Genomic DNA, 24,810 nt, shown 5'->3' on the forward strand with positions numbered 1-24,810 from the left:
GAATATTACTACAATAAATGTCTCTTTACTGATCACTGTAACCTAGCATGAATGGACTAGTAAACTATAAATATATTAATAATGCCAGATGACATATTATATGTTGAACATGATACTAAAATCCATCTTGGCTGTCAACTCTTTTGCTAAGACTGTATTTTTATTTGTTGTTTTCAATATTGTCAATTTGTTATGAATGTATGAGTTTGAATACATCTTTGATATCTTCCATCTTCCTTTCATGTCAATCATTGCCTTTCATTTCCAATGGAATATGAAGTTACGACAAGGTTCTGTTATGTTCTGTCTTGTACCAAACGTTTTACTTTCCAGCAAGGGTATCGAATCAGCTATAAATACGCAGGAACAGTTATCCTTCAGGTGGTAGGAGGTTGACATCCACCTGAAATCTACTTTTATTTTTATTCCAATTAACTTTTCCAGAATGTGACACTAACAACTTAAAACGTCTTTTTTATATTTCATTTGATGTTCTTATTTATTCGTGATATTTTTGCAAGGTCATTTACAAGGTTCAAAGCAGCCAATTGAAGGGAAAGGGTCCATTGGAACCCATTTTATATTTATGTAATGTGTCGTTGGGTTTTATTATAACGACAAATAATAAAGGCAGACAATATGTCCTTCCCTTACGCCAGAGTTTAAATTGAACATGTTGAGGATTTTCATTTGCCGGAGGCTTTGAAGAGTATAAGTACCCTCAATGGAATTCTGTTCGATGTTAGTATTCACTTTATCATTGCGTTTGAATAAATTATGCAACTTCTTTTTTCAAGATTATTGTTTTCTTATCATTATTATAAAATGTATCACCTTTCTATTTTTGACCGCAATTCTATGATCCTGAAGTAATTAAACATTATGCAAGCTCTTAATTTATATAACATTGAAAATATATGTATAACAAGATGGAATTTGCTATAAGTTTATTAACGCTGCATAGCTTGATGTGTCCCATACAGTAAAATAAACAAGTATATATACAGAATATAAGCAGTATATAACAATAAAAATAACGAATATGTGTGCCAATTACGGCTTAACTAATGCCAGGAAGTAGATATCACTAAACGTCTTTAATAATTCCACATAAAATCAGCTGAAATTAGACATATAAATTAATTCAAACGAGAAGACTAACGGTCTTTTTTATGTACAAAATGATGGACGAAACAAATATGTTATACAGCAGCGAACGATAACCACTAAGTTACAGGCTCTTGTCTTTAAACAGGCTCTTACAATCAGAATGTGGGGGGGGGGGGGGGGGGTTATCATGTTAGCTGGCGCCCAATCCTTCCATAACCTTAAACAGTCATATAACAGGACAACACAAGAACACACTATAAAAATCCGTTGATGAATACAAATAGAAATAGACGTGGCTAGGTTCTCGTACATTCCGACAACAGAAAGACACAAATTCAGATGAAGGAGAACTCGCAGTTACTGACAGCTAATTCAAACCTAAAAACAACTTATTTTATGACTCTAAGACTAAAATATCATTTAGTACACATCCAATTTTCAATGGATTTAATGTAAAGACGTCATTAAACACACGACCTTGTGCAATGCCAAGATACAGGTATCCAAAATTGAAAAGCCCTACAAATGCATATGTAAATAGCAATAAAGTTTATTTATTTAAATTATGGCAAAATCAATATAGATACCAATAAAACACTATACAAAGATCTAGTTACAGTGTTCTAGATAGTCTGGTTTGGTTTAGATATAGCGTATTTTTTTAGTACCCCGCTCTTTTTTTTTATATCTTAAACATTTTGCGAAAGTGAAATACTTCAACAAAATCATTCACCGTTTACTAAAACAACATGACATTTAATTGAACTAAAATAAGAAAAAAAAAGTGATGACAAAAATGTTTGAAAGCAATGTCAAAATATGCATGGTCAATCTAAGAAATTTAATACTATTTATCAGATTAACTGTTACAAAGTATTCGTGTCAAAGTATTCGTGTTCATGAGTCAGTACAACAATTGAGATTAGGAGTGCTTGTTAAGATGACAAAATATCCGAATATTCATTCATTACAAACAAGTATTATTCTATATGTATACATGTGTCATGTTTTTCTTTTTCTTTTGGTGGATAGGTTGATGTTAGAATGCACATCTTTCATGATATGAGTATCTTACAATTAAAGATTTTCCAATGATCTAAGCTATAACCTGCATTTATAGATACAATTTATGATTCAACCGCTTTAATTTAATGTTTGTCTTATGATGATTTTGCCTTTTCTTTTTGCGTACCTTTTCGCTTAAAGCAGCTCAAGTTTTTAAAAGAGATGATAAAGATATCAAGGTGATAATCAAACTCATGTTTGACATGTTGGTAATGACGAACGCACAATGCATTGGCAACAATAACGTAAAACGACCGTTTGGCAAACAGTATACACATTTTAACATAGAAAACTTTAAAAATAAACGACACGAATCCCACAATTAACCATGTGTGATGTCATGTGCTCCGGAAGGATCAGGTGATCCTTCTCGATGTGTGACTCCTGACGTGTTTTTTTTATATACCATAATTATATCAAGTGATTAGGTATCACGTAAAAATAAATGACTCTAATATCACCCTGGTACCCTACAACATTAACAAATTTGTCAAAATCGGCGGTGTTTTCTATCCCCACAACCTGCGAGAGCGTGTGTACAACTTATCAACTGAAACACAGGTTTTTCTTGATAAAGACTGTTAACGTAGTCAACATACAAGCATGTAAAATAAAGGGATGAACACCTCTTTTAAATAAATCAGGAGCTCCGGAAAGCTCCACAATTAGTTTACTGCAACAACTAGTATCTCTAAAACACAATATTAGTAATTTTATTTTGTATTTACCGAAGTACTGGCAACTGGGCTGGTCATAACCCAGGGTAATAACAGTCCATCACCAGGGGTGTTGACTCAGTGGTAGTCATATCATTGACTATTAACAGCATTTAACAGTTAGGAAAACAATCAGCATTGTGATAGATCGTAACCGATACACGTATGTTTTCTAAATATAGGTCGACCAACTCTTCGCTGTATTGTTATGCAAAATTTGTAAATTATTATGATTTGATAGAACGTCATCAATTGTGATGATAAATCGTTTATTGACAAATAAAAACCCCCAGATATAAACAGTGACTACCATGTATACCAAGAAAATACTCGTATAAGAAGCAAAATATCGAAATTAAATTAGATGAAAATTAAATTCATTGTCGTTGAACACATTTTATTTACTTTTTGGATAATGGTTAAGTAAGTTCAGATTTAAATCTACTTTTGGTATGTTCATCACTAATTGAAGCATTTAGGGTAAGTTTCAAACATATGTTGATAGTTACAATAGTTCTTCATACCTCTCATCATAACACTTTTCAGTGTTCGTCAAATTATATTCCACATCAATACAAAAGGGCTAACAGTTTGGATGTCCTTCAGCAGTAATATTCAACTAGTGATTGTACGACTTCATCAAAGATATCAGGCTTATAACTGAGTACACCAGACGCACATTTCGTTTGTCGTTATTGACTCATGTGTAATGTTTGAAACAAAACAATTAAAAGGTGCAACCAAATACGAAGTAAAGGGCATAACAAGGTATTTTCATATAGCTTCTGTAATTATCTCTGTTGAGGCTATTACTTGAATGATCGTTTTAAATACTGAATCAGTGATTCGGAAACTTTTTTTTTTGACAGGGACTAAAGAATTTTCTTAAGCATTTGTTTAATATACACACGTTGGTCGAGGACAGTTGAAAGAACATTGATAATACTTAGACTGAATTTATTGCTGATTTCTTTATTGGAAATGGAATTATTCCGACTTCTCTAAGTCACTACGTATTATTATGCAATATTCTGATAAAAGTGTTGAATAGTTTTTATTCTAATATGAAATCTGCCTCATATCTTGAGTTACATCTAGAAATTGGCAATGAGGGTCGGTAAAAAACAAAACTTAATGACAAAAAAGTATCCAGTTGTGAAAGGAGTAGGTTCAGTAAGAACCCTTTTTGGCCCCAAAATATAGCAGTTTTACAAAATTATGAAAATGTAATATTTAAGCTATTTATTGGAAAGAGGAATGTCTCTGCTACATGGATATGGGCTGTTTTTGACAATATAAAGCACTTATATCGGGTAGTAGCACCATTTAGTCATGCTAAATTACTGAAATCTTCAAAATTTTAGCATTTTAGTTAAATTTTAGGCGGTTTCCATCTTAAATGGAAGTGGCCGCATTCGTGTTCATTCATAATATTGAAATGTAAGTTGTATTTGTTGATAATACATAATATATATAAAGGTTGAGGATGAACACGGATGCGGCCACTTTCATTTTTGACAAAAACCATCTAAAAAGTGAGGTTTATTGGCATATTTGATAGATTTTTTAGATTTAAGCTTGAATCGGAGCGTTTTTAATGACTAAATCAGTTAAAATCTATCACACAAACTTATCGAATCAATTAAAATAGACATTTAAGTGTTTAAAAAGTGTCTAGAATCTTTCGTTAGATGAACTTGAAAATTGACGCCAAAATCGATCCTTACCGGACCTACTCCTTTCAATTTCTATGTAGCAACTTTCCAGTGGCGCCTGAAATATCAAAATTAATAAAAAAAAAAGGCGGAGAGCTTTTAAAAGAGCAAATACGTATAGGTTAAGGTTGGAAAGAATCAGAGCTTTGTATAAAGAAAATATATTCCTTCTTTCTCTTCTCTATACCAAAGTACTGGCTACTGGCTGGTCATAACCCAGAGGAATAACATTCAATCAAGGAAGGTAGTCATATCAATAACTATTAACAGCATTTAACAGTTATGAAAAACAACCAGCAATATGCTAGGTCGTAACCCATAAACGTATGTTTCTAAATACAGGTTGACCAACTATTTGCTGTATTGTTATTCAAAATGTGTAAATTATATGTGTATGAAAGAGAAAAAAACCCGAAGACGATTTTTGTTAAGACGTCATTACCTTAGCTGATATTTATATCGATAAATAAAAAATACCCATATATAACAGTCACTCTACCGATAACACACTCTAATAAGAAGCAAATGTCGAGATTGGATGAGAAGAATATGTTAAATTTTCTTTTCTTTATGCACATTTTATTCACTTTTAGGGTAATGATTAAGTAAGTTCATATTTAAATCTACATTTTGTAAGTGCATCATTAACTGAAGCATTTATACCTAGGATATGCTGTGCAAAAACGTTAATTGCTAAAATAGTTCCTCGAAACACTCATCATAACACTTACCAGTGTTCCCCATCAATACAAAAGGGCGAACAGTAATCAGGCTTATAACTTGGTACGCCAGACGCACATTTCGTCTTTATTGACTCAGTGTAACGTTTGAAACAAAACAAATAAAAGGTCCAACCAAATACGAAGTAAAGAACAAAAAGTATGCGAACTCCTGCTTAGTAAATCAATGCCCTGGGTGGATACAATGTAGCTCTATATGTCGTAGATAATTTTACATCGATCAACAATTAGAAATGAATTAATAGTCTGCAAAATGGTATTATCATTTCGAGTGTGTCTTCAGATAGATAGTTACATTTTGGATTGTCAGTTTACTAATTCAATTATAATAATCTAGTGATATTTTAGTTACCCTTACCTAAGTTTAACTTAACAATTATTGAAAACTCTTATTAAAAGACGAAAATTTTATAGATTTATAAACTAAAAAAGACAATTAGTACAAACAAAGCCTGGTGGTGGAGATAAACTTAGTTTTTCTTTGTTTATCATAATTTTCAAAATCTTGAAACAGTAAAGTTTGACAATACAATATCCGTGTTCGATGCCAGCAACAAACTGGATGTATAGACCAAGTGCTTGAGAAAACATTATCGTTGCAAACTTGTCCACATCGAATGCATATTCTACAATACATGTGTATTTAGTAATGCCTGAGGCCCCGTATTTAAGTAGCCAAGTAGAAGCAAACATAATTAAAAAGCAAAAAGAAAACGTAAAGTCAACGCAGAAATTGTCAATTGATTCAAACTATCCATAATTCATGTACATGATTTATTTAAATTATTGAAATGTCTTCTCTGTTTTTATGATCAACTAAACATTAATTGATTTGTTTTTAAAAAAAGCTGTTACTGTAATCTAGCATGAATGGGCTAGAAAATTACAAATCTATTCATAATACTAGATGCCATATAATATGTTGCACAGAATCCTAAAATCATTCTGGTCTACCAGATACATGTATCATTTGCAGTTTTTGTTGGGATTTGTGTGCTCAGTATGTACTTTCTTTGTTCGTATATTACAATGGCATTGTCAATTTGTTATTTATTAGCTTGAATACACCTTTTATATCTTTCACCTCTCTTTAATATCACTAACTTTTTCGACCCAAAATTGAATATAAAGTACCGCAAGCTTTTTCAATTTAACCCGGTCTCGTTCGAAATGTTTAGCTTCCAGCAGGGGTACATGTTGCCGATTGGGTGTAGATACGCAACAGCATTTATCCTTAATGTGTGACGATAACGGCCTTTTTCTCTTTCTTTCGTTTAGGCCTCAAGATGAAAGCAATTTTTGGTTTGAATCCACTAAGAGTTCTTTGAACATGATCAAACTGAAATGTGTTTTTTAAATTTCGTCTGTTATGTTCAGACAATGCCATTATGGTCTTGTTTTGCAAAACGATTATTTTGTGTTTTGTTAAGGCACTTGTAATAACATTTTTAAAGTCACTACGTATAATTTTTAAGCATTCTTATTCACACAGGAGAACTGACATGTTTGTTGACTAGTTTTTATTTTGTTATTTCAAGATTCTTTGTATTTTGGAAAATGGTAAACAGACTGTCGAAAGTCTTAATTGGTTGCTCCTTTCGCATTCTAATGTATTTGAAATAGTTAACATTTTCCATTAGGTTGTTATTGTATAACATTTTTAAAACAGAAGTCGATTAGATTTTCACATTTCGAAATATGTCAAAAGACACTAGGTGATTATACATTTGTCCTAATGATGTCCTCAACAAATGAAATAATAAAAAAAAAATATCTTAATATAAGAGTCATTAAATAGAGACTTATCAGTTTACAAATGATATCAATAATTTATTAAGGATATTGTAATCTGTTAATAAATTGTATAAAATAGATAACATCTAATTTTTCATGTTCAAATAACGATCTGTTTTCAAAATCACTCTAAGTTTCTGAGTTCCGACGAGTACAATATTAGTATTGTTATGACAGTACCAAAGTAATACCTTCTTCTTTGGTGATACCATCGAAGGTAACGACTTATAAGAAGTAAAACTATTATCACTACAAATTTAACCGCATTAAATGCATGTTCTGATAACTAATGTCTCTTCAGTGATACTCAGAGACAAAGTATTGTAAAATCCCATAATTTAAAAAAAAAATGCTAAGATCTTTTAAAACGAGAAAAGGGCAAAAAAAACTTATAGGTTTCAATAAAAGATTGTACAAATGAGATATAATCCGTAATTTTGTTGTCTAAACAGACGTACTGGCATACCAGTCCACCATCAGAGAGGTATTGACGCACCGGTACTCATAAAATTAGTCATTAACATCATTTAACAGTTAGGAAAAACAACCAGCAGTGTGATAGGTCGTAACCGATAAACGTATTATTTCTAAATATCGGTCGACAAACTATGCTGTATTTTTATGCAAAATGTGTAAATTATTATGAAAAAAAAGATGATTTGTTAGAACGTCATCACTTGTAATGCTAATTTGTATATCGATACATAAAGATATACACAGTAACTTTACTGTATAAAGAGAACACACTCTTATAAGAAGCAAAGCATCGAAATTAGATAAGATGATTATTGAATTCATTCTCGTTGGGCCCATTTTATTTAATTGTTGGGTATTGGTTTAGTAAGTTCAGATTTAAATCTACTTTTAGTATGTTCATCACTAATTGAAGCATTTAGGGTATGTTTCAAACATATGGAAAATAGTTCTTCATAACACTCATCATAACACTTATCAGTATCCCTCAAACTATTTTCATGTCAATACAAAGGGCTAACAGTATTGAACTAGTGGTTGTACGATCTTATCATCGATAACTGGGTTATAACTTGGTACGACAGACACACATTTCGTAGGTAGCTATAGACTCTCTTGTGTAGCATGTGTAGCAAAACAATTGAAAATTCCAACTAATTAAAAGTAAAGAGCATAAAAGTGTATGTCAATTTAGGCTTTGCCAATATATGCCTGGGGTAGATACAATGTAGCTATACATGTCTTGAATAATTCTACATCTTATCAAAAGTTAGAAATGGATTATAAGTCTGGTATTATCATTTCATGTCATGAGTCCTCAGATAGATAGTAACAATTCATAAACTATTGTAACTTAATAAAAAATAATTAAAATTGTCGGAATTTGTGTTGCTCAGTCTGTATTAAAAAAAATTGTTTCTTGCCATAGCCTTGTCGGTTTGTTGTTTATTTTTTAGTTTGAATATATCCTTGATATCTTCCACCTCTCTTTTATGTCACTTACTTTATTTTTCCACAAAAGACTATAAAATTACCACAAGGTTCTTCAGTTTTACCTGTCTGGATAGTGTAACAAATTACCTGTATTTATTCAGCAACAGTTATTCCACAGGAGGTACGAGGTAGTCAGTTTTTATCTTTACTTTCCGCCTCAAGATAACAGCTACTTTTGGTTTGGATCAAATAAGCATGCTTTAAACGACGCCCTAGCAAACTAAAACGGCTGTTTCTATATTTAGTCCGGGATGTGCTTACAATGCTTTTGTGGTCTTGTTTGGCCAAACTATTTTTTTGGTGTTTTGTGAAGACATTATTAATGCCATTCTTTTTGTCATATCGTATAATTTTGAAGCATTCTTATTCATGCAGGGGAACTGACATTTTTCCATTGTTGTAATTGATTGTCATTGTTCTTAATTGAACACTAAAATGAGGTGTAATCTTATATGTTTTTTGGAGATGTGTACTCTAGTGTAAACTACTTTTCCCATTTTGAGTTGTAGACATTTTGGCAAGGTCCTATGCATTGCATAAAGTTTCCACAGGTTCATTGATAACCATTCTTTAAAGCGGTGTTTATTCGTTGGATTGATCTTATTTCCACAATCTATAGCAGTAGAGGCTATGTCCTTCATAAATGATATATTTTAGGTTGAAATTGTTTAGGATTATTATTGTTGGCTAGACATAATATCATGTTCAACCCACGGTTTGGTTCCTGTTCTATACCAAGTCAGGAAAATAACAGTTGTTATAAAATAGCTCGCGTCAATTGATGTTTGTGGTTACGTTTGTGTTGCAGTTCAGTATTTTTGTTGTATCATTGTGTTCTGATGTAGTTGGTGAGTTTCTCTCGGTTTAAGTTTGTAACCCGTGTTTTCTCTCACTGAATTTTAAACTTTTGAACAGCAATATACTACTGTGCCTCTATTTGATCAGTGTTTTAATCCTTAGTGGAATTCATATACTGTTAGTATATTTTCTTTATATAACTTCACGTAAATCAGTGTTGCAAATTTGTTCTTACAAAGTACACCTTTTTATGGCTGTTCTGCTTCAATGTATACAATTGAAAACGATTGCAATTTTATTTGTTAAAAGTTTTATTTATACATACATCTATGACGTTAGCGAGAGCCGTGGTGAAGTGGTTAGTGCATCGGACTACTAACACAAAGGTTCCTGGTTCGATTCCCGGTCGGGATGAAAATTTTACGGACTTTATTTTCGGCTCTCCCTTGACACTATTTGCGAGTATGGTATTGAGGAAACGATGATAGTCCGTTAGAAGGGGACGATAAATGGCTGACCCGTGTTCAGAGAGAGCCTTATCTCGTGCACGTTAAAGACACCTTTGTAGATTTCGAAAAAGAGTAGGCTAATGCCGCTACAAGGCAGCACTCGCACAGTGGAAAGGGATTATTACAAGTTGCAAAACTTGTTTCCCGATCCACTATAAACAAATATGTTTAAACTAAGACTTTTTTTGGTATGTCTTACAAGACTGAAGTGCTTAAATCCTGAATCAATTGGACATTATGAATGCTGTGAAATTATAAATCATTTGAAAATACAATTGTACGTGTAACATTTAAAATACAGAAGTCGATTCGGTTTTCACCTAACGATATTTGTGAAAAGGCACTAGATGATGATACATTTGTCCTTCTGCTGTCCTCAACAAATGCAATAATAAAATCACTGGCAATCATACCACATCTTCTTTTTTTATATATATAAAGCCAAACAAATACAAGGTTGAAGAGCATTGAGGACCCACAATTCCAAAATAATGTGCCAAATATACGGCTAAGGTAATCTATGCCTGGGATAAGAAAATTCTTAGTATTTCGAAGCAGATATTGAACCTGTTTATTAAAGGATATTGTGAAATAATATTGGAATGGGTTCTTTATTTATCTTGTTCAATGGGGTCAATTAGGCATCTTTTTGATATTCAAACTTTAGCCTTAAAGATAAAAGTTTATGACATTCTAACTTCAGTCTGCAAGTACATAGTTTTATTTAGAAGTATTAGACATTGACATGGAAAATAAAATGAACACCTTTTAAGTATAGAAATGTAATGCATTATCAACAACTTGTGTAATATGCCATTGCCATTTTTGTCATTGAATAATTGAGCAGTTCATTTATTAACATGGTGTTCACTTGTATAAATTTGCATGCATTGGTCAGAGGTTTCGCTAGCTATAAAACAAGGTTTTATCCACTATTTCTACATAAGTTACTTTTAAGGTATTTTTTTTTTTGGAAAATCGTCCCAAAGACCTCTGTGCGTTCAATTGCATAAGGGTTTATTTTTTCTGGTAAAGGTATCCCTACAAAAAAGATTCGAATATATTTGTGTTATAAAGTGATATTTCAAATCATCGACATATTCTGTGATGCTAATCAGAAAGTTTCTGTCCTTCAACTTGGTTTTGAAAGGTAAATAATTTGATTTTGCGATACTCATTATTTTCATTTATAAAAAAAAAGTGTTTTCCCTGTTGAGTTTTTGTCGCTAAAATTTATTAACACTTTCAAGTGTAAATTTTTTTAGAAGCAATATCAGCACATTTGTTGTAGCATACTTGACGTCATATATTTGTAATACTATTTCATTTACACATCTAATGCATTTTCAAAGGTTCTTATATAACATGTATAATTTAAAACAGAGCTATAGAAAATTCTTCAGTAATTTACAAAGACATCATACAAAAACACAGATTTTAAATTATATTGTTTTAGTAGCATGATCAGCACACACAAATGTTGTGGTATACTTGACGTCAAACGTTTGTAATACTGTCTTTTACACATCTCATGCAACTTCAAAGGTACCAACATAATTTAAAAGAGAAAAATGTAAAATTCTCCATTAATGTATGAAGGAATTAAACAAAAACACAGAGTTTAACTATATGTACAAGCTAGTATGACCCTAAATGAAGCTGACTATCATGTCAATATTTTATAGGAAGATGTGGTATGAGTGTCAATGAGACAATGCTCCATCCAAGCACAATGTATAAAAGTAAACTTTTATAGGTCAACGTACGATCTTCAACACAGAGCCTTGCTCACACCGAGCAACAAGCTATACAGTATGCATCAACCCCACGGGTGCCACATGTGGAGCAGGATCTGCTTACCTTTCCAGAGCACCGGTGACACCCCTCCCCCATTTTGGTGGAGTTCAGTTTGTTTAGCCTTTAGTTTTCTATGTTGTGTCTTGTGTACTGTTAATTGTCTGTCTTCTTCCTTTTTTTTAGCCATGGCGTTGTCAGTTTTTTTCTTATCTATGAGTTTGACTGTCCCTTTGGTATATTTCGTCCCTCCTTTTAAAAGAACGTACTTAATTCATTGCGTTTACGCGTTCTTTTTATAGCTAGATCCTGACAAGCGTTTCGGGCGCAATGATTAGTTTTTGTAGTGACTACTACTGGATCTATACCTCCATGGTTGGAGTGTTACCCCACCCTTTTACTTTTATCATAAGTATATCAATGTCAGGGTTTTGGTTCTGACATGAAATATGACGTACCTTTTTCAAAAGTTACTTTTTATAACATGTACACATTAGAAAGGATTAAATAACCAAATATCCAATTGCCTGAAGCAAACGTAATCAACAACACTTTTTTTAGGTAATTTTTTTAAAGTGTTCTCAAGAGTGCGTTTAATTCTATGAGAGTTTTAGTGTTTCTGGTAAAGGTATTTCTATAAAAATACGCATTGATTAACTTAATATCAGCATACATAAGTCTTATATAACTTATATCTCTAGTTCTGGACATATCATCTGATGCCATTTAGAAAGCTTATGTCCTTCAACTGTTTTTGAAAAGGTAAAAAATCAGATTTTGCGATAATCATTATTTTCCTTATATATAAACAAGTGTTTTCCCTGTTGAGTTTTTGTCGCTAAAATTTATTTACACTTTCAAGTGTAAATTTTTTTTTAGAAGCAATATCAGTACATTTGTTGTGGCATATTTGACGTCATATATTTGTAATACTATTTGATTTACACATATAATGCAGTTTCCAAGGTTCTTATATAACATGTATAATTTAAAACAGAGCTATAGAAAATTTTTCATTAATTTATAAAGACATCATACAAAAACAAAGATATTAAACTATAGTGTTTTAGTAGCATGATCACATCTGTTGTGGTATACTTGACGTCAAACGTTTGTAATACTGTCTTTTGCACATCGCATGCAACTTCAAAGGTACCAACATAATTTAAAAGAGAGAAATGTAAAATTCTCCATTAATGTATGAAGGAATTAAACAAAAACGCAGAGTTTAACTACATGTACACGCTAGTATGACCCTAAATGAAGCTGACTGTCATGTTAATATATTATAGGAAGATGTGGTATGAGTGTCAATGAGACAATACTCCATCCAAGCACAATGTATAAAAGTAAACTTTTATAGGTCAACGTACGATCTTCAACACAGAGCCTTGCTCACACTGAGCAACAAGCTATACAGTATGCATCAACCCCACGGGTGCCACATGTGGAGCAGGATATGCTTACATTTCCAGAGCATCGGTGATACTCCCTCCCCCTTTTTTGGTGGAGTTCAGTTTGTTTTGCATTTAGTTTTCTATGTTGTGTCTTTGTGTACTGTTAATTGTCTGTCTTTTTCCTTTTTTAGCCATGGCGTTGTCAGTCTTTTTTCCGATCTATGAGTTTGACTGTCTTTTGGTATCTTTCGTTCCTTCTTTTAAAAGAACGGACTTAATTCATTGCGTTTACGCGTTCTTTTTATAGGTAGATCCTGACAAACGTTTCGGGCGCAATGATTAGTTTTTGTAGTGACTACCACTGGATCTATACCTCCATGGTTGGAGTGTTACCCCACCCTTTTACTTCTATCATAAGTATATCAATATCAGGGATTCGTTTCTGACATGAAATATGACGTACCGTTTTCAAAAGTTACTTTTTATAACATGTACACATTAGAAAGGATTAAATAACCCAATATCCAATTGCCTGAAGCAAACGTAATCAACAACACATTTATAAGTGTTCTCAAGAGCGCGTTTAATTCTATGAGGGTTTTATTGTTTCTGGTAAAGGTATTTCTAAAAAAAACGCATTGAATAACTTAATATCAGTTTACATAAGTCTTTTATAACTAATATCTCTAGGTCTCGATATATCATCTGATGCCATTTAGAAAGTTATGTCCTTCAACTGATTTTGAAAAAGTAGATTTTGCGATAATCATTATTTTTCTTATATATATATAAACGACTGTTCGCCCTGTTGACCTTTTGTCGCTAAAATTGAATCTCACTTTTAAGTGTTAAGTTTTTCAGTAGCGTTATCAGCACATTTGTTGTGGCATATTTGACGTCAAATGTTTGCAATACTATTTCATTTACACATCTCATGCATTTTCCAAGGTTATTTTATATTTTAAAACAGAGCTTTTGAAAATTATTAATTAATTTATAAAGACATAAAAAAAAGAGAGATTTTAAACGACATGTTCAAGCTAGTATGACCCTATACAGAGCTAACTATAAGGTAAAGTCATTTACACATTACAAAGAGGTTCGAATATAGTGCAACAACTGTTTATAGAATCCTAACCAATCCGATGGATTAAATGTCTGTAATTTTAATCTGAAATTCTAGGTATGCAAGTTTGTTTCAACCCTGTATCTTTAAACTGCAAAATCAAGAACAGAACAAATTGACGACTAAGCTGAAAGATCTTTTTTTTTGTCGTCTGTTGCTTATTTATTGGCTTTGGTCTACAGAAGTTTGTAAATTACTGCATGTTATCATATGCGTCGAACTAGCATGCCAGTATTAGTTGTAATACTGGCGAAATATCCATGTGTGTACAGAAGTTAACCTCGTGTCCGCCTTTAAACTTTTAAGACTGCAAAGTCATTCTCAATTTAAAGTGCGTAGTTTTGAGATTCTTAATGTGTTTTCAAGAATATGTGTCTATACATCAACCGAAAGAATTATAAACTCAAATATCTGACGATGTGATCGTTTATGTTTTTGTTGGTGTAATTGCTTATATTGTCAGTAAAGTTAAAAATGTATTAAGTTCTTGTATTTACATGTGATGTAACCAAATTCTATTTATCACTTCATTCAACAACTATGTTCTTGATTTCTGAAATGCAGTGTTTTCCCCACAATTTGATATTTTGTATCCATACCAATAAAAAAAATACTACATCGTGAGTGAAGTAAATATCAATTGTGTATATAGATGAAATAATTGAACAGTATCACTTCAACAGACAACAGAAGTCAGTTAACTACTCTTAAACCTTATTTGATCATAAATACACACGAGGTCTACCTTATAAATAGTATCACACAATTTACTAGTAGCTGAATATGTAAATTAAAATGTTAATACTTTTATTTAGAGCTTGTTTTTCTTGATATCGATAAACTTATATAACTTTAATCTGGACTTTAATCTGGACATGATGCAAGAATCAACAAAAACAATTATTCCTCACCTCACAACAGTTTTCGTAAAAAAAACCTGTTTTATTCAAAAGAATATTTAAATAAAGAAAGTAACAAATTTTGTGTGATTGCATATGAGAAACATGACCACCAAAGACATATTATGTTGATTGAAGTGAGAGCAAAACAAGTCACCATAATGTCTTAGACTAAAACCTTACCTATAGGCTGTTATAACCGTGTCAGACAATTCTATAGAAAACACGATGTATGTCAAAACATTAATAAAAAAACCCGAAATCTACGCATCGTAAAATGCAGACGGAAATGAAATAACTGATAAGATTGACAGGAGCCGAAAGAAGACAAATTATTCAAAAGACAAAGACGCAATGGGTCATTCTTAACGTGTTGGTATTTTTGATAAAAACGATAATAAACATTAAAATGTCATAGCCTTTTATATACTTAATTATATAAAAGTACACTTTCAACGGCATTAACATAAGACGGCATCAACTGTCTAAGAAAGGAAGGAGCATATGCAAAATAAAGATATTCAATACCAAAATGATATAAGACCATAAGGTTTCGTTATTCAATAGCAAAGATTTAATTCAGCAAATGCAAAATCAGCGTTGCATAGGATGAATCAAGCAAACAAGTTATTGCTTCGATGTTTAATGGATAACCACCTTGACTAATGTACTTAAGGATTATGTACCCTTATGTTGATTCAATGCTAAACATATGGAAATTTTATAGAAAATCCACAGCCTTTATCCTTGTTCTCTCATATTTGGCATTTTGATGACTGATAGATATAGGAATATTGCATGCAGTGCTAGCATTTATTTCCTAAAAACAAGTTTATTAATGTAGTTATTGGCCAAGGCTGTTCGCTACTCTGTTTAAAAATATCAAGCTTTTTAAAAGACTGTTATAAAATGATAGTATATGAATAAAGAAACTAAAAAAGCAGAAACAAATGGAAGGTCCGTGTGCGCGTTTTTGAGATATAAGCCGTTGACAATTTGGCGGGAAATAATTCTCTCTAGATTTTTCTTACATTTAACATTGGCATATATTTTGTTTAAACTAATACGAAAAATAAGAAGGATTTAATAAGATTTTGAAATATGGCTTATTAAACTTTATAATAAAATTATGAAAAGAAAAGTAGGGGTAAATTATTTGAATGGCAATACATGGATAAAACCAGAGGATTCCAAAAAATCTGGCAAAATTTAAAAACAACAGAGGAGCAAACATCCTTAAAACAAATAAAAATATGGACCAAATCAAATACACATTTTAGATGCGCTCGACCTTAATGACTCAGCACGAGATATTTTGAAATTTACTGATTGGTTAGAACATTTTGAAGAAAATGAACACTAGCACATCATAAAAAAGCAAGTGAGTAATCTTTGTTTCAAATTTTATAACGAAAATCTCTATATTAAAGGCTGTCGATTTTTTTATAAAAATCTTGGTTTATTTGCCACAAAGTTCTCTTTATCTAGTAAAAGCAATTAAACAGTAAATTAATATGCTTTCCAACAAGTTTCCTCTTGGTATATGTACTAAATGGCCTTTCTCTATTATTCATTTTATCTACAGTTTTGATACAATTTAAGTTTAAAAAATTCGAACAAAAATGGCTACAGAACGAGTCACAAACCGTAAGGTTAATGAACAATATCGTATATATGTTTATATGTTTATATACATTTTTGAGATCTATAAAAGTAGTTATTCGTATAGATTATAACATGCCCTTTTCCATATTGGCCCTGGTATCATCCCGAGACTCCCATATTGGTCGAGGGATGATACCAGTGACAATATGGAAAAGACATGTTATAATCTATTAATCACATATTTAAGTTTTGTCTAAAAGAGATAAATGAATCATAACAGGTAAAATCTTAAACATTTCATCACAAAAGTGTTATCAATTGTCGTTAAGGATGCAATGACGTGACGTAATTTGGAATCAGGGCACAATATCAATATACTCTTTTTTTGCTCCGGGCAATTTTGAGGTTATTGCATATGCAAAACCTAAGGTATTCATAACAAATATGTGATAAAACTATTTATGTTCTTCTCTTAGTCTTTGTTATATTAGCACTTTTAAATGAAATCCATTTAATACGGGTTTTTATACAACTGTATATTTTACATATTTCGTTTGTAATGGCGTTCTCATAACAATTCAAACACTGAAAAAGGACAATGTTCTGCTGCGATTAATGCTTGATCAACCATTTGAAAACAAAACAAACAAAAAGATTAACATAGATAGTAAAAGAAAATACAATATCAAATGAAAGTAACAAGCTAAACATATTTGAATGATGAATAATTTTAATGCAATAAAATAACAAACTGTTCGCATAGCTTGTTCTTTGTCTTTCGTGGCACGAATTGTCTCCAGTAGAATCTCAAATTGTACCTTGTGTCTTCAAACGTACATGAGATCGAGAAAAATAACATGTGTACCGCCAACTTAAAATGGTTATACATAACTCATGCTGATACATAAGGAAGAGGGTCGCTAGAAATTCAGTTGCATGTTATGTGTTCTTTCTTCCATCAGTCTCTGTGCATAAGTTCGTTGTGTAGAACTTTTACCATAAACTAACATGTGTCGAACAATGGTCTAAGACAACTCAGTGTCTATAGTCTTTACCTTCTGTCCAAATCATTTCTGATAGATTCTAGGGATTTGATCAAACAAGCATTAAAGCTGCAGGTTTTAAGTCTCCATATATTCGTTATATGTTGATGAGAGTTACTCTTCGTCCAAATCAAAACTGTCCCAGATCATTTTGTTGTGATCTTTGATCTTCTTCGTCTTGGAATCTATTGTAATCACAAGTCCTTGCTTTTTTAACATTGTGATTGTTGCTTTACATGTGGAATGCATGGCATAAACTAGCGCTGTTCGTCCTTCGTCGTCTGTTGCATATATATTAGCTTTGTTCTCCAATAGTTTGTGAATTATATCAAGCTTTGTGATGATATCATCTTCGCGTGCTTTAAATTTACACGCCAGCATCAGTGGCGAAATACCCTTGTTAGACGAGAAGTTCACGTCGTGTCCTCCTTGTATCAAAATTGTTGCCAATTTAAACTTTCCGGAGTGCAATGCCTTCATAAGCTTGTTTTCCATTATCGATGTATAGTGCATACTTATAAGACTCTGATAGTGTTTTATCTAGAAATAAGTTTTCCATCTCTCGTCCCAATCTTTTATAGTAAAAAAAAGAGTTAATTTATATTGAATTTAGTTAAAGGTTAGTCACAGCGTCAGCACAACTAAAATTGTTGATTGGCTGGAAGTCATTGTGTCTGTCAATTTGTGTGATGTAAGATATCAAAGACCAGAATGGAATTGACCTTTATAAGACCTTTAAAAAACAGTTTTTGAAAGTCATTTATTTCCACGAAATTTTGCATTTCAGCCTTGATCTTTTTTTCGGAAATATACTTGAATGTCCGGAGTGAATCAAAGTGATAAACTAAGATTGAAAGTAACATCTGAGAATGATGTACAATACTAATAAATTAATATGTGTTCATGCACTCAAATAAATATTGGTTAAGTCATTTAGGAAATACTAGTATGATTTTAAATATATATAGATATAACATTGTTTGAAAGCATCATCATCTGAAATATCTGACGGTATACTAGTATTGTCATTGTGTTCGTTTGTTTCCTAGTTCTGTCATGTTTTATTAGTGGAACTGTTCTTTGTAGGTCTCCTGCAGTCATTTTGATCTAAACATCATATAAAGGGTCAGAACAATCATTAACTACGGGGGCATTCAAATTACTGGTTTATATCTTCTTTATTTGAATGCCCCCGTAATTAATGATTGTTCTGACCCTTTATATGATGTTTAGATCAAAATGACTGCAGGAGACCTACAAAGAACTAATCCTGGCATGCTAGTTCGACGCATATGATAACATGCAGTAATTTACAAACTTCTGTAGACCAAAGCCAATAAATAAGCAACAGACGATAAAAAAAATCTTTCAGCTTAGTCGTCAATGTGTTCTGTTCTTGATTATGCAGTTTAAAGATACAGGGTGGAAACAAACTTGCATACCTAGAATTTCAGATTAAAATTACAGACATTTAATCCATCGGATTGGGTAGGATTCTATAAACAGTTGTTGCACTATATTCGAACCTCTTTGTAATGTGTAAATGAAAAATAAATCTTTTTTGTCTGTCGTTTTGCATCATCCCAACTGCCAAAACCTTTTCAACCGAAAGCCAGTTACGTTTTAATTCGTAGAAAACTATATAAAATATTAACAAACAGGGACTTTACATTATAGTAAGCTCTGTCTAGGGTCATACTAGCTTGAACATGTCGTTTAAAATCTTTTTTGTTTGTTTGATGTCTTTAAAATTAATGAATAATTTTCAATAGCTCTGTTTTATAATATAAAATAACCTTGGAAAATGCATGATATGTGTAAATGAAATAGTATTGCAAACATTTGACGTCAAATATGCCACAACAAATGTGCTGATAACGCTACTGAAAAAACTTAACACTTGAAAGTGAGAATAATGATTATCGCAAAATCTGATTTTTTACCTTTTCAAAATCAGTTGAAGGACATAAACTTTCTAAATGGCATCAGATGATATGTCGAGAACTAGAGATATAAGTTATATAAGACTTATGTATACTGATATTAAGTTAATCAATGCGTATTTTTATAGAAATACCTTTACCAGAAACACTAAAACCCTGAAAGAATTAAACGCACTCTTGAGAACACTTTAGAAAAAATTACCTGAAAAATGTGTTACTGGTTTATATCTTCTTTATTTGAATGCCCCCGTAATTAATGATTGTTCTGACCCTTTATATGATGTTTAGATCAAAATGACTGCAGGAGACCTACAAAGAACAGTTCCACTAATAAAACATGACAGAACTAGGAAACAAACGAACACAATGACAATACTAGTATACCGTCAGATATTTCAGATGATGATGCTTTCAAACAATGTTATATCTATATATATTTAAAATCATACTAGTATTTCCTAAATGACTTAACCAATATTTATTTGAGTGCATGAACACATATTAATTTATTAGTATTGTACATCATTCTCAGATGTTACTTTCAATCTTAGTTTATCACTTTGATTCACTCCGGACATTCAAGTATATTTCCGAAAAAAAGATCAAGGCTGAAATGCAAAATTTCGTGGAAATAAATGACTTTCAAAAACTGTTATTTAAAGGTCTTATAAAGGTCAATTCCATTCTGGTCTTTGATATCTTACATCACACAAATTGACAGACACAATGACTTCCAGCCAATCAACAATTTTAGTTGAGCTGACGCTGTGACTAACCTTTAACTAAATTCAATATAAATTAACTCTTTTTTTTACTATAAAAGATTGGGACGAGAGATGGAAAACTTATTTCTAGATAAAACACTATCAGAGTCTTATAAGTATGCACTATACATCGATAATGGAAAACAAGCTTATGAAGGCATTGGACTCCAGAAAGTTTAAATTGACAACAATTTTGATACAAGGAGGACACGACGTGAACTTCTCGTCTAACAAGGGTATTTCGCCACTGATGCTGGCGTGTAAATTTAAAGCACGCGAAGATGATATCATCACAAAGCTTGATATAATTCACAAACTATTGGAGAACAAAGCTAATATATATGCAACAGACGACGAAGGACGAACAGCGCTAGTTTATGCCATGCATTCCACATGTAAAGCAACAATCACAATGTTAAAAAAGCTAGGACTTGTGATTACAATAGATTCCAAGACGAAGAAGATCAAAAGTCACAACAAAATGATCTGGGACAGTTTTGATTTGGATGAAGAGTAACTCTCATCAACATATAACGAACATATGGAGACTTAAAACCTGCAGCTTTAAAGCTTGTTTGATCAAATCCCTTGAATCTGTCAGAAATGATTTGGACAGAAGGTAAAGACTATAGACACTGAGTTGTCTTAGACCATTTCTCGACATATATTAGTTTATGGTGAAACTTTCTACACAACGAACTTATGCACAGAGACTGATGGAAGAAAGAACACAAAACATGCCACTGAATTTCTAGCGACCCTCTAACTATGTATCAGCATGATTTATGTATAAACATTTTAAGTTGGCGGTACACATGGTATTTCAACGAAATATATATTTCTGGATATCATGTACGTTTGAAGACACAAGGTACAATTTGACAAAGTAATTCTACTGGAGACAATTCGTGCCACGTTTGAGACAAAAAACAAGCAATGGGAACAGTTTGTTATTTTATTGCATTAAAATTATTCATTCAAATATGTTTAACTTGTTACTTTCATTTGATATTGCATTTTCTTTTACTATCTATGTAATCGTTTTGTTTGTTTTGTTTTCAAAATGTTTATCAAGCATTAATTGCAGCAGAACATTGTCCTTTTTCAGTGTTTGAATTGTTATAAGAACGCCGTAACAAACACAATATGAAAAAAATATAAAGTTGTATAAAAACCCGTGTTGAATGGATTTCCTTTAAAAGTGCTAATATAAGAAAGACTAATAGGAGAAAATAAATGGTTGAATAACTACTTTTATAGATTTCAAAAATGTATATATATTGTTCATTAACCTTAATGTTTATGACCCCTTTTATAGCCATTTTTGTACGAATTTTTCAAACTTCAATTGTATCAAAACTACAGATATAATGAATAATAGAGAAAGGCCATTTAGTACATATACCAAGAGGAAACTTGATGGAAAGCATATTAATTTACTGTTTCGTTGCATTTACTAGAAAAAGAGTACTGTGTGGCAAATAAACCAAGATTTTTATAGAAATCCACAGCCTTTAATACATAGATTTTGGTTATAAAATTTGAAACATAGATTACTCACTTGCTTTTCTATGATGTGCTAGTATTCATTTTCTTCAAAATGTTCTAACCAACCTGTAAATTCCAAAATATCTCGTGCTGAGTCATTAAGGTCGAGTGCACCCTAAAAGGTGTTCTTGATTTGGTCCATATTTTTATTTGTTTTAAGGATGTTTGCTCCTCTGTTTTTTTTAATTTTGTCAGATTTTTGGAATCCTCTGGTTTTATCCATGTATTGCCATTCAAATAATTTACCCCTACTTTTCGTTTAATAATTTTTTTATATAAAGTTTAATAAGCCATATGTCAAGATCTTAATAAATCCTTCTTATTTTTTCGTATTTGTTTAAACAAAATATATGCCAATATTAAATGTAAGAAAAATCTAGAGAGAATTATTTCCCGCCAAATTGTCAACGGCTTATATCTAAAAAAAACGAGCACATGGACCCTCCATTTGTTTCTGCTTTTTTAGTTTCTTTATTCATATACTATCATTTTATAACAGTCTTTTAAAAAGCTTGATATTTTTAAACAGAGTAGCGAACATCCTTAGCCAATTACTACATTAATAAACTTGTTTTTAGGAAATAAATGCTAGCACTGCATGCAATATTCCTGTATCTATCAGTCACCAAATTGCCAAATATGAGAGTACAAGGATAAAGGCTGTGGATTTTCTATAAAATTTCCATATGTTTAGCATTGAATCAACATAAGGGTACATAACTCTTAAGTACATTTAGTCAATGTGGTTATCAATTAAACATCGAAGCAATAACTTGTTTGCTTGATTCATCCTATGCAATGTGATTTTGCATTTGCTGAATTAAATCTTTGCTATTGAATAACGAAACCTTATGGTCTTATATCATTTTGGTATTGGATATCTTTATTTTGCATATGCTCCTTCCTTTCTTAGACAGTTGATGCCGTCTTATGTTTATGCCGTTGAAAGTGTACTTTTATATAATTAAGTATATAAAAGACTTTGACATTTTAATGTTTATTAACTTTTTTATCAAAAATACCTTCACGTTAAGAATGACCCATTGCGTCTTTGTCTTTTGAATAATTTATTTTTTCGGCTCCTGTCAATCTTATCAGTCATTTCATTCCCGTCTGCATTTTACGATGCGTAGATTTTGGGTTTTTTTTTATTAATGTTTTGACATATATCGTGTTTTCTATAGAACTGTTTGCCACGGTTATAACAGCCTATAAGTAAGGGTTTAGTCTAATACATTATGGTGACTTGTTTTGCTCTCACTTCAATCAACATAATATGTCTTTGGTGGTCATGTTTCTCATATGCAATCACACAAAATTAGTTACTTTCTTTATTTAAATATTCTTTTGAATAAAACAGTTTTTTTTTTTTGAAAACTGTTGTGAGGTGAGAAATAATTGTTTTTTTTTCATTCTTGCATCATGTCCAAATTAAAGTCCAGATTAAAGTTATATAAGTTCATCGATATAAAAAAAAACAAGCTCTAATAAAAGTATTAACATTTTAATTTACATATTCAGCTACTAGTAAATTGTGTGATACTATTTATAAGGTAGGCCTCGTGTGTATTTATGATCAAATAAGGTTTAAGAGTAGTTAACTGACTTCTGTTGTCTGTTGAAGTGATACTGTTCAATTATTTCATCTATATACACAATTGATATTTACTTCACTCACGATGTAGTATTTTTTTTATTGGTATGGATACAAAATATCAAATTGTGGGGAAAACACAGCATTTCAGAAATCAAGAACATAGTTGTTGAATGAAGTGATAAATAGAATTTGGTTATATCACATGTAAATACAAGAACTTAATACATTTTAACTTTACTGAAAATATAAGCAATTATACCAACAAAAACATAAACGATCACATCGTCAGATATTTGAGTTTATAATTCTTTCGGTTGATGTATAGACACATATTCTTGAAAACACATTAAGAATCTCAAAACTACGCACTTTAAATTGAGAAGGACTTTGCAGTCTTAAAAGTTTAAAGGCGGACACGAGGTTAACTTCTGTACACACATGGATATTTCGCCAGTATTACAACTAATACTGGCATGCTAGTTCGAAGCATATGATAACATGTAGTAATTTACAAACTTCTGTAGACCAAAGCCAATAAATAAGCAACAGACGACAAAAAAAAAAAAGATCTTTCAGCTTAGTCGTCAATTCGTTCTGTTCTTGATTATGCAGTTTAAAGATACAGGGTTGAAACAAACTTGCATACCTAGAATTTCAGATTAAAATTACAGACATTTAATCCATCGGATTGGCTAGGATTCTATAAACAGTTGTTGCACTATATTCGAACCTCTTTGTTATGTGTAAATGAAAAATAAATCTTTTTTGTCTGTCGTTTTGTATCATCCCAACTGCCAAAACCTTTTCAACCGAAAGCCAGTTACGTTTTAATTCGTAGAAAACTATATGAAATATAAACAAACAGTGACTTTACCTTATAGTAAGCTCTGTCTAGGGTCATACTAGCTTGAAAATTTCGTTTAAAATCTTTTTTTTGTTTTGTTTGATGTCTTTATAAATTAATGAATAATTTTCAATAGCTCTGTTTTAAAATAAAAAAATAAAAATGGAAAATGCATGAGATGTGTAAATAAAATAGTATTGCAAACATTTGACGTCAAATATGCCACAACAAATGTGCTGATAACGCTACTGAAAAACTTAACACTTGAAAGTGAGATTCAATTTTAGCGACAAAAGGTCAACAGGGCGAACACTCGTTTATATATAAGAAAAATAA

At 31.5% G+C, this 24,810-nt stretch overlaps 3 protein-coding genes across 3 annotated transcripts in view; 2 read left to right on the forward strand and 1 right to left on the reverse strand.

The window, feature by feature from the left end:
• Positions 1–24,810, forward strand: part of LOC139494445 (uncharacterized) — a 251,359-nt gene that overhangs the window by 83,728 nt on the left and 142,821 nt on the right. The window lies entirely within an intron of this gene.
• Positions 17,893–18,273, reverse strand: LOC139494442 (ankyrin repeat domain-containing protein 34B-like). Its single transcript, XM_071282604.1, has one exon. It carries the CDS (start codon positions 18,271–18,273, stop codon positions 17,893–17,895), a length of 381 nt encoding a protein of 126 aa, XP_071138705.1.
• On the forward strand, positions 20,622–21,002 carry LOC139494443 (ankyrin repeat domain-containing protein 34B-like). The gene has a single exon (XM_071282605.1). The coding sequence runs from the start codon at positions 20,622–20,624 to the stop codon at positions 21,000–21,002; it is 381 nt and encodes a 126-aa protein (XP_071138706.1).

The sequence above is a fragment of the Mytilus edulis genome, chromosome 11 (assembly GCF_963676685.1).
Source record: "Mytilus edulis chromosome 11, xbMytEdul2.2, whole genome shotgun sequence".
NCBI classification, from domain to species: domain Eukaryota; kingdom Metazoa; phylum Mollusca; class Bivalvia; order Mytilida; family Mytilidae; genus Mytilus; species Mytilus edulis.